This window comes from Scardinius erythrophthalmus (genome assembly GCF_964197995.2).
Source record: "Scardinius erythrophthalmus genome assembly, chromosome: 5".
NCBI lineage: Eukaryota > Metazoa > Chordata > Actinopteri > Cypriniformes > Leuciscidae > Scardinius > Scardinius erythrophthalmus.
Genome location: NC_138225.1, coordinates 18882891 through 18895199, shown reverse-complemented (window position 1 = coordinate 18895199; position 12309 = coordinate 18882891). Strand labels below are relative to the sequence as shown.

Below are 12309 nucleotides of genomic sequence, written 5' to 3'. Positions count from 1 at the left end.
GACGAGTGAAAAACTGAGGCAAAGACATTTCTCTGATTTAGGCGCCCCAGAGGAACATAATGTTATCAGCACAGACCAGCATGGAAAAAGGAAAGATTGAATGCCTTTCAAAACATCCTGAAACTCTGTGAATCTTGATCATGGAGCCATTCCTAATTCCTTAATGTGTTTCCTTGCCTTAACAGGATAGAGCTTAAGTGTGTTTACGGAACATTGCTTCACAGGCTTTAATGAGTCTTCCTCACTCTCTGTCTGCCAGACCCCATTTAATATTATGCGGGCCAGTTCATGTTTTTAGAAGTTCATGCTGTTGATTTGCCAATCTTCACTCATTCAGAAGTGTGCGTATAAAACAGCATTTCTGATTAACAAGAACATTTAGCCATTATCCCTGCTGAAATCATTTTTATGCTGGCCCACACTGGTTTTTGTTGTTTTGGTGTTGAGCGAATTGCAGTCTTTCTGATAAATTTGGTTGACATATTGGAATATTAAGTAATTACTGGTACTTATATGGTTGCTCTTCATGTAAGATTTTGATTACCCAGGGTCACCCTGCAATTTTAAAATATTTTTCCACCTTCGAGAGGGAAATGAAAAGTGCTTTAAGAGGTTAGTTTTAGGTGAAGGAGACAGAATGTCCTGAAGATGCCAATGTGGGTTAGGATGCTGTTACATTTACCATTGTTCGGTGAGCTTTCATAGGCGAAATCCAGTCATTTCAATAGGAATCCACATGATCTGGAATTTCGCATAAAGGTGAAAGATTTCCCCTCACAGATTTCGCAAGGGGTTTAAGTTGGTCATATGGATTCGGTAATGCAGAGGCCATTTTCTAAGAAATCACCACTATAGTGAAATCGTTTACTTTTAAGAATTCATTTCCCTCAGTTTGGGTGTCAGGCGGTGTCCCATCTTCAACCTCGTAATGAATGGGATAAAAACTCTCAGTCCTTCTCTGATTACACTTCACAGTACAATTGGAAGAAAGGAAACCGCGTAGGAAATGGAGTCTCATCCCTCTTTATTCCATAATTGCTACCGCAAGACTTTTGTTAAGCGAACCGTCCATGTAAATGAAACACAAACCCGCACAAGGGGGGCTAATTGGACATAAATGGGAAATAAATGTAGCCAAACAACAGACCTGAATCTGGGTGCACGCTATGAATGGACTTTTGGAAATTACAGATTGGCATTCAACATCCAGTTCCTGTAGAAACAACAGAGAGGTAATTTGAGAAGCAAAGTTTAAAATAGTGTTTCTTATTTTTAAAAGTGTTTCATATATTTTTTGAACACTAATGCAACTACAGTTAGTTTCAGTAAGCCAAGTGATGTTTTGCTGACTCGTACAGTAAATGTGTTTTTGTTGTCATACAATGTAAGCATATCTTATTGTGTGTATGTGCAATTTTTAAAAGCTAATTATTTTGAGGGGTGTTTGTGGCATTTACCAGCAACTTTAAATCTGCAGACATTAGTAAAGACTTTCCAATCTTAATAAAATCATAATAAAATATATAATATAATAATAAAATATGTTAGTGGAATTAAGTATATTTGATATAAAAATCTATCTTTGTTGCATTCAATTGTTTTATGGGATTTTTAAGAGACTTTAACTTGTTGAACATTGCACACAAGTGAAATGAAACATTTCGTATGTTTCATAGTATGACTATATAACAAACAATATATAATTTTACAAAGAGGTAAAATATTTGAGATTGAGATTATAATCTTTAAGATATTTTCATTTTTGATGTTATGACAGTCAAGCATAATTTGCCCTGTGAAAATTCTCATTACTGTCCAGATTTTTAAAATAATTCTCATTATTCTTATTACAATTCTCACTAAAATTGATTATGATTGTACAAACAATTGTAAATACTTCTGAATTTAAATATTTTTTTGTACAAAAATGCCTGGATGAAATCTCCCACGGATGTCACATTTCATCCTTTGTGTAAGCAAAACAGAACACTGACATGTACATGGATATTAATGACTGTGTCTGATGAATGCTTGTTCAGCTGTGCTCTAGGAGGAGGCACTGACCCTTTACAGACTTCATCTTAGACCATTTTGTGGCTTTTCTAAACATTAGAGACATGGTTTGGGGTGAGTTAGTCATAGATCAGCATATGTTGACAATGAATACCTGAAAAACACAATTACCACAAGCCAAGGTGGGAAAGAGAATGTCAGTTTTGCACATGGTCTCAAGATGTTAGATGATTTCTCTCCTTTAACCTGCTCAAGTCACTCCATTTTCTTTGAAAGTGATGCCCTCTTCTGATCTGGCTTCTCTCTAACCCCACAGAAATCATATTGAGCTGTTTAAAGTCTTGTGTTACAGCCATGTGGTCTGTATGTTATGGGGTGTTGCACGTATCTCTTTGAAGTCCTGCAAAACTGTCAAAAAAAAAAAAACCGTTAATCAATGTTTGCATAATCCTAAACCCAACATTTTAAGTGACTTAGAAACTTTTTCCATTATATCAGTACAATCAATTCATATTTTACTCAATAAAATGCAAAAATGTTATGATACGAGTAACAAACATTTGTTTGACTGTATTAGTGAGGACATCTCACTCATAGACTTCCATTGTTTTTTCAGTATGTAAGGTCACCTAACCTGACCCCCTACCCCTAAACATAAACCTAACCTAAACATTGGTTTATTTTTAACTAGTTAGGTCCGGCTAACTAGTTGGTGGTCAACAGGTTTCGTAATTTCAATTTCAATGTAATTATTTCTTAATAGTGAGGATATTTTGGACCACAAAACCAACCTCCACACACACACACACACACACACACACACACACACACACACTTGTTGGGTTTTCATGTTTTATGGGGAGTTTCCAGAGGTGTAATGTTTTATAGTGTACAAACTCCCTACCGATCACAGAAAGCTTTTTGCATCATTACATTTTCCAAAAACTTTTTTAATTTAAATGTATGACATTCTCTAATATCGTACTCATGAAGACAAACACCTCCTCAGACCACCCAATCATAAGATTAAACAACAATATCATTCCAAGAGCAAGGAAATAAGTAATAAAAAAACATAAAATGACAAAAATAAATGATAAAATGTTTAAATGGTGAATCAAATAAAAATATGAATAAAGGGTTAAATAATAAATTAAATGACTAATGATTATAAAATGAAATCATATAAAAAAATAAAACACAACACGGATGTATGCATTCCTAGAGTAACACACACATGTTGTTATTGAATTCAATAATATCAATTATTGATAATGTAATCCTTAGATCCTACAAACTGTTTAAATACTTTCAGGGTCACTGTGCATAGGCCACATTAGATGTAGCTTCTGAAACACCTTTGCAGTGTAAAATAAATAAGTTGCGTGACCCTTGTAGTGTGTGTGGCTAGACGTGTATTCTGGTTTAGTGTGCTTGTGGTATGTAGAGAATGGTGGCATGTGCACCTTTCATCAGGTTATCAGCTCATGTGTGAGTGGAGTCTGCTACTTATGGTCACGCTGCTTGCAGGACTATGAGTGATGATGACTGAAGCCTGAATGCAGTGAGCGTTAAAAAGCCCTTTTCACCATGAATGAAACAAGAGAAGTCGGCCACAGCTAAAGAGGAAATACTCTTAACGGAAATCTCTAATCCGGTTGTAAGGTCAATGTCTCATGTCTTGAAATCTGTCTTGTGAAGAACAAATCATACAGTGCTTTGCCATATATGGCTATTGAGATTTGTTTTTATGTAGAGGTTAAATATACAGTGAGTTATTTCTGAATTCTTTTCAACATTCATGGAAATGAGTCATTTTTTTAAATAGATTTTTTTTTTGTCTCTTTGAATAGCGGGAACAACTTTGAGTCTGATTTCCAATGAAAACAGAAACATTGCGTCATAAAATGAAAATCTTGCTTTTATAGTTGATGTGTATTTTGTCTATCCAAGACCTTTTATTATTTGGTTTGGAAGGATGACCTTCCATTGTTAGATGTACTTAAGGTGGAAGGGAAAATGAAGACTCTTTAGGGTTTCCTTGAACATGTTGTGCAGGCGAGGTATGGAAAGTTAATCAAGGACTTGCTCTCTTCACCCTTGATGTCCTATGGGGATCAGGTGGGGAAAATGCAGCCCTCCACGGGAATGCTTCACCCCAGAATCATCCATCAGCAATGGCCCTGACTCCGTTTGTGCACGATGGTGTAGTAGGGTCATTTGTGGATAGAGTTTCGAAGAAGAAAGTCACTTTACGTAAGCCCTGGAGATTTGGACAGTTTGAGACTTGCCCTTTTTCCCATAATAGGCTAAAACAAGTCAGCTAGAATGTGAATAAAGCGATGATGCAACATTTGAATGTCCCAATGTTCTGTCATTATTTTTCACTAATAAATGCAGTATCATGAACATGAATGAAGTGTGCCACTTGATTTAAGTAATTTGTTTCTGTGCAGGTCACTTGCTGAATTTATTAAAATGTCTTTAAAGGCCTTTTTCCTTTTCTGTTTCGAGAACAGAAAAACTTATTTCTTGTTTCTTGTGTTTTTGCAGGGGGGTTCAACACACATCTGAGTCTCTTTACACAAAGGGTGGATTTACTTGAGCTGTTCTCAGGCTTAGTACCAGCCAGCAGGAACGTGACCCTTTATGAGGAGGAACAGGGATGTCCAGTGCTGGACATTGGCCTATATTCCACACTCACTATGCCCACCCAGAAAGCATTTGGATCAAGGTTTGACATTTATTTGTTTGTTTATTTATTTAAAATGTATTTATTTAAAAATGAATTGTCAATTTTCATGACAATTTTTCATTTAAATTAGATTAAAAGGTTAAATTGAATTAGCTTAAATACATTTACACTTCTGTTCAATTGTCAGTATTTTGTTAGAAATCAATACTTTCAGCAATGATGCATTAAATTGATCAAAAGTGACAGTAAAGACTTTTGCATTGTTACAAAAAAATAATCTTATTTCAAATAAATGCTTTTCTTTTGACATTTCTGTTCATCAAAGAATCCTGAAAAATGTATCATGGTATACTATTAAGCAGCTCAACCATTTTAAACTGTGATAATAAAACAATACTACATGTTTCTTGAGCACCAAATCAGAATATTAGAACGATTGCTGAAGGATCATGTGACTGAAGACTGGAGTAATGGCTGCTGAAATCTCTTGGAATACATTTCATTTTAAAATATATTAAAATAGAAAACAGTTCTTTTAAATTGTAGTAATATTTCACAATATTACTGTTTTTACTGTATTTTTGATCAAATAAATGCAGCCTTGGTGAGCGTAAGACAAAAACTTTAAACAATCGTACCGATCCCAAACATTTTAACAGAAGTGTATGTTTTTTTAAGTTCTCTCAATTATAATGAAATCGTTTTTGTCTTGATTCTTAAAGTGTCCATGTGTTTTCATAGCTTTGCAGATGAATTCAGCGTGCTGATTCAAATGCGGAGCTCTCAGGATGTGGACCGAAGTGTGTTGACTTTGCTGAACTTCTATAATCACATTTTACTCCAGATCCGTACAGGCCCACACAGCATCACCTTCATCACCACCCAGCAGCGTGACTATGAGTACAAACAACATTTAACACATGGCGCTAATCACTAAGCTTTCCCCACTACTGAAATAACATTGATCTTATAATGTACTTGAAACCCCATTATGTTGTCAGCTGTCTTTTGAACATTGGGTGTTTTCCTCTGGCATCAGGTTTTCAGTGTCAGGACTGTCTGACTCGCAGTGGCACTGGATCTCAGTTGGGGTTGCATTTGAATGGCTGGCTGTGTATGTGGACTGTGTGCTGGTGGAGAAAGTGAGCTGGATGTACCCTTACATGGGCATCACTACAGATGGCCTGCTGATGGTGGGCGGCATCCTGGAGGGGTTTGAGACACCCTTTGAGGTATTGTTCATTTGTCATATGCAAGAAGAGTATGGAAAGAGGATAGACAGGTACACATAACTGTATGTCAATGTCAAGAATCCATCACGCTTGGGCAACCAGCCTTTCCTAATGCCATTGATTAAAGACTCTAAATATGTCGTACTACAACACAGTGGTTTAGAAGAATGTTTATTAAAGAAACTAGAGCTATCCTGCTAATGTAGGACTAGCAATGCGTCATGGGAAACATGTCTGCCTGCCACACCACTTTGCTTCACAGCTGTGAAAACCATCATCTCAATGGCTTTAACTTAAAAATGAATGGTCAAACTCCATGCCAGGAGTTACAATGAGTTTTTTTTTAATCATGGTGACTGTGGAATCAAGTTCACAATTCATCCTAAATCAATGAGGCATGTGAGTGAACGTTTGACCAACACTCTTGTGAAATCAATGCTCAGCTTATGGGTTGTTACTGTATGTGGATGATGTCATAGCCCAGATTTGTCTGTGAAGTCTGTGTCTGTCTTCACAGGGAGAGCTGAGACAAATGACCTTCATAATGGGAGATGCTAATGCTGCCAAGGATCATTGTGCTCTTCATCAGTATATGTGTGAACCTTTGAAAGGACGCAGCTTTCTTAAGACAGAAAGTAGCACTGAGGTAGAGTTGTGGACTTGCTGTACTTGAAAGCAGTTACATGAACTGGATTTTTGTAATGTTCTTTAATAAGTTGATGTCTTTTTTCTTTAAATTGCTAATCTTGTCAATGAAATTACTACTATGCGTCATAGACAATTAAACAATTGTTATTAAAACATACTGTTAACTAAAATACGACAAGAAAAAAACAGCACCAAGATATTAACAATGCACTAACAATGTGTTAAGGAGAAAAATCTAGAAAGATTTTGATCATTTAAAATGGTCAGTCATAGTCAGCAATGTTAGAGATAGATGTAAAATGTTTGAACCTTTGGTTTAATTTTGCCCTTAGCAAAATTGCAAAAAAACTTTCATTTTAGTCAGTTTTTTCTAAAATGCATTCTAAGATGACAAAAATATTGAACTTGACATGACAGTATATATATATACTAAATTTAAAGGACATTTTTGTCTAAAGACAAAATATATGACTAAAATGGGAAAAAACTGCTCCTATCCAAATATAACTGGAAATACACAACTTTGCCTGAAAAATGTGTGAACTGATGCTCTGTTGGGCTTTCATTGCTCTGGAGTTTGGGGCTGGACAATCTGTGTTTGCTGACCAATGGCAAATGGGGGGAGTGTTTGGGAAGGCTTTTCTTGACCACTGAAAGTAATGTGTTTTAGTGACATCGTGTTTCCTCTGTTTACCTACAGAGCCCTTTGTCATCCTCAGCTGGCTCAACAGTAGACAGAACTTTCTCATCAGATCCCTCCACTGGCACTGACGGTACTGCCAATATTCGTTCAGTTCTAGGGTTCAGGCCTGATCCTAGAGAATCACATGGCTTGGTAAGAGACATCCCAATGTTAATTAGAGATTCCAAATAGTCAGTTTACAAGCAATATGTGTATGAATTATAGCATAAAAAATCAGATAAACACAGCCACAGTGAGTAATTATGCAGCTATGAATAGACAAAGCCTGAGTACAATATGGGAAGAATGAACCTCAGCTGGAGGAGATGGATGACTTTAAAGGTCAAGAAATTGAATAAATGAGAAAGAAAGGATCACTCTGACTTCTCATTTGTCCTCATAAAGCTGTTGCTGTATTTTCCTACACGGTGAGGGTGATGATGAATTATCATCATGGGAACGGTCTTTTTTTTCAGCACGGTGCTGTAACAGAGAGGAGCTGTGCTGAGATGGTGGGCCATTTTTGATAAACGCCCCGTCTGGGAGAGTAAGACCGGGTAGCCTGTGAGATCGCTAGTGTACTTCAGGAAAAGCTCCAAAGCTTGCAAAGCGTCTGGAAAGTCATTAGACACCTTATTTGCTTTTGCACTGTGCACTGCTGGACATCCTTTTAGAAGTTTACCAGGCTTATGTTTCACATACTGTACATTATGATTTGATTGTTAAAGACTGCAGTCTGCACCTCAAAAGCTTATGTTTAATATTCAACCTGCAGTATTTTGCTAGACACTGCCTGCATATTAACTGGCTGTGGGTGTGCGGCCACTTTACATAATGTTGTCTGTTATCAGCTGAATAGAGTTTAATACAGTACTGGAGGACAATACTGCCACACTTGACAAAATACCTCCACTACCACCAGGCAATGTGCTGAATTGTGGTCGATATAATCCTAGTTTTTTTTGTTTTTTTTTACTTGATCATTCCTGTATGGAGTAATTATAGATGAGACAGAGGAACTGTGGGAGTTCTGTTCTGCACATGTCCGTCAGCACAGCATGGAAATGTTCCTGGAAATGTTTGTCTGTCATCCATTTATTCTGGCCTCATAAATGTTAGACATATTATTACTATCTCTGCACTGTAATTTAGTGCACCCTTCTGAAGCTAAAATAAGTCATAAAGTAGATAAAACTTCACACTTTTTCTAAGTTTATTTTTTAATATACAGCCTGAGATATTCTCATGGTTTCATTAAAAAAATGACATAAACACATATACAGTGAGGTCCAAAAGTCCACAGTAAATTCTGAGATCCATAATATAAATAAACCTAAAAATAAGATGATCAGATAGATTCATATTGTAACATGCAGTTCTTGTCTGTTTAGTTTAATTGTTTTTTGTTCTGTTCCCTGATCTGCTTTTTCTGAGTTCTGTTCCCTAGTTAGTTTCTTTATCATTTAGTTACTAATTAGCTCTTTACCTGTTCTGTTTGACCTTCATTACCCTGTCTGTGTATTTAAAGTCCCCCCTGTGGTAAAAATCAAGTTTTTAATGTTGTTTATATGTTGTCTATGTGGTGTTTTTAATGTGCTTTAAGACAAACCATGTGCAAATTCATAATGAAACACCATTGCTGAGTATTTTCTCCTTAAAACTGCACTGAAAAAAAGACAGTGTCAAAAACGCGGTTTGAAATCGCTGGTGTTTCTGACGTCACAAACTACCTTGAAACCAATTACGTCAACGTGCCACTGGGCTTTAGCATATCATTAACAGCGAACTAGCAAGAGAGTGTCGAGACCCCCTCCAGGTTATCCCGGTATATTTTTTTGTTGATATGAAAAATCGGGTAGATTTCGCAATATAGTGGGTGTATGATGTATATTACAATCTTATGATGAACTAGATGCCTTTCTCCTTTTATATGCCTGACGTTCTGAGTTGTTCAAAGCGTTTCTGATGATTGTTAGAAGGCTGAGATGGCGAACGGGAACAGTTTTGTTTAACATTAGCAACACATTATTAGCTGTTTGATAACATAGTCAAGCAAAAGACTAATCATATTAATTACTTTTATGTGTCGTTACCTCAGTAGGTTGGCCGAGTGAATCTGTGAGCTAGCGTGAGTGGAGGTGGGGCTAATTAGCATATTCATTGATCTGCATATACTAAATGAAGCAAGGGTGTAGAGTTGCATTCAAGCTAATTTAAGGCATGAAGAATTTGTCATTTTGGTCAGCGCCAATAGCCTCGTGGGCAAGTGTGCCTACATGTAGTGCCGTTGTGCTTCGGGCGACCTGAGTTCAAGTCCCGGCTTGTGGACTTTTACCAATCCCGTCCCTCCTCTCTCTCTCCCACCTCACTTCCTGTCTAGCTACTGTCCTATCCTAAAAAATAAAAATAATTAAAACAAAATCTTAATAAAAGAAAAAATGTAATTTTGGTGATCAAAAACTATCCCTTAGTTTTAAGGGATACAATTTTTGACTACAGAGGGACTTTAAGCCCTTAGTTTCCTCAGTTCATTGTCTGGTACTGTTTGTGTTATTATTGGTTGCATAATCTTTTCTCCTGAGTTTTCTAGTGCCCGTTGGATTTAGTTATAAAAGAATATTTCCTCAAATCCTTAATTGTCACTCAAATAATATACAATTTCAAATACAGTAATGTAATTTGTAATTGATAAGAAATAAATGCTAAAAAGCTTTTTCACTAGTGTGAACCACACTATATACGTGCACACTGAATATGTTTGGTGAAGAGACCATCTCCCATCATTTCTTGTGGTTACTGCTGCTTGATTAATTAGGCTATGTGGAATCATGGCTTCCAACACCCACCACCAGTGAAATTGTGAAAACCTCAGAGTCAGGGTCCCACAGGAAAGTCAGGCAACAGAGTTTTCATCTGTGATTGATCTTCTTGAGTTACCTCTGTAACCATGGCAGCCTTTACCACTAATCATCTCTGTTTTAATGACCTTGTGGTCACACAGCATCCCACTGCTTTGATTCTGAGAGCTGGAGGTCTGCTTAAAAACTTGCTTTGAATCAAACTAACCCCATCAAGTGTATTTCTGGAACAAATTGTCATTTCTGATGGATGGTTCATCAGTGCTTTCATAAATCTGTCTCTTCTTTGCTGCTTTCTCAGTTGTCTGAATGTGTTTTTTATTTGTCACTGTTCAGCAGTGATGGAGAAATCATTTGTGTTTATGGAAAATCTAAAGTAGCTTCTAATTTGGTTCTAAAACTGGCTTTGTCTGATCTGAAGTTTCCATGCATGTCCTCTTTGCCTTTCTTATCTATCAAGCTATAAAAATGACAAAAAGTGCCATGAATGTAGTGCCATATTTGACTCATATGCTCATATTCCAAGTCACTGAAACAGTGAAATTTGTCCATTGGTATTTGGTAATCTTCTCCAACATAGCACTCAAATGTCATTCATGTTCACATAATGTATAATATGGCATGTCAAAGGCTTGACCTCAGTAGGCTAATGCCAAACGCCATTGGTTCTTGTGTCTTATAACCAATTTGTGTATTTAAAATTGGTTAACTTACTGTAGATTTGACAGCTAGAGCGGAGGGAATTTGAGCTTTCTGTTAGTAACAGAAGACTTATGTTGCACATGGGTCATATGGAGCAATTTTATGATTTTGTCATTTTTGTACAACCTTTGCTCACTGTTGAATTTTGTTGTATGGAGAATAGCAGCACAAACATTCTGCTTAATATCTTGTTTTGTGTTCCATGGAAGAAACAAGTCATAAGAAAAGACATGAATTATAGAATTTTCATTCTTGAATGAAAATTTTAAGAAAGTTTCTTTCACTTTAAGTCATCTTTGAGCGCTCCCTCCTTAAAAGCCATCAGTTTTATCCCATTTTCTATTAATTTAAGCCAATATTGCAAAAAATGTACACTATCGTTAAAAAGTCAGCGGGATTTTTAAAAAAGAAATTATATTTTCAGCAAGGATGCATTAATTTGATTTAACATTCTATTTATCAAAGAATCCTAAAAAAAAAGACTTTCAAAAGCATTTAAAAAATCTTAATAACCCCAAACAATTGGACAAATGTCCTCAATCTCCTTCAAAACGACCTAATAGCCCATTTTCTTCTGCAGACATAATTCAAATAGGACACTACAAGTGGCTATTGTACATTTTATTTGGGTGCTGCTGTTCATCTTAATGGCTGCCTGAAGGTTTAGTTGGCTTGAGTGTGTGAAGCCTGGGCACAGCTCCTGTGTCTGGGAGGTTCTCTCTCTGGGAGGGCACTTGGAGAAAGCCTGCACTGTCTGGGAGCTTTAGCAGGGATACAGCGACTGTGGTGCAGTGTGTATCTCCAGCAATCATGGTGTGCTGTGCCTGTATGGGATGTTACCTTGTACTAGATCTCCTTCTGCTTGGATTGCATGTGGAATTGCATGTGGAGGGCAAATGGAAAGCCATGGTATGAAACAAATACATGTCTTTCCTTTTGAATTGTGCTTCATTTCATTATTCATTATTAGATGGTCAGATTTTATTTGAATATTTTAGTGCAAGTATCACCTAAACCAACATGATGTTTTTGGTAGCAGTTTACTTAAAGTTTGTATGTATATGCACTATAAAGGTATTCATAATGTATATTATAACAAATTATATTTTTTTCATAAATAATTGTAACCAAAGTTAAAATGCATTATAATATTTGCAGATTCCTTGTTACATCTGAAATTGTTTTTTTTATGTGTGTGTGTTTTAATGCATTTTACTTTCTAAAGGTGTAACATAAGTAATTATAATGTATTATAACTGGTTACAATTATTCATGTGACCATACAATGCATTATGTGGTGCATTGCAAGGCATAATTAAAATATTAAAAATACTTTTATAATGCATTATATATAAAAACTTTAAATAAAGTGTTAACAATTTTTTATGAATTTTTTTTTATCTAATTATACATCTGTCTTCTTTCATTCTAAAGACAGAAAGTGCAAATGTATAAATCAGACTGTATTGTTTGAGCTTG

At 36.1% G+C, this 12309-nt stretch overlaps 1 protein-coding gene across 1 annotated transcript in view; it reads left to right on the top strand.

The window, feature by feature from the left end:
- Positions 1 to 12309, top strand: part of LOC308690341 (uncharacterized protein) — a 52264-nt gene that overhangs the window by 7842 nt on the left and 32113 nt on the right. Inside the window, exons 2-6 of the mRNA XM_081364745.1 lie at positions 4567 to 4747; positions 5450 to 5608; positions 5748 to 5940; positions 6458 to 6586; positions 7289 to 7423. Of these exons, the coding sequence (XP_081220871.1) occupies positions 4567 to 4747; positions 5450 to 5608; positions 5748 to 5940; positions 6458 to 6586; positions 7289 to 7423 (797 nt within the window). The remainder of the gene's footprint in view (positions 1 to 4566; positions 4748 to 5449; positions 5609 to 5747; positions 5941 to 6457; positions 6587 to 7288; positions 7424 to 12309) is intronic.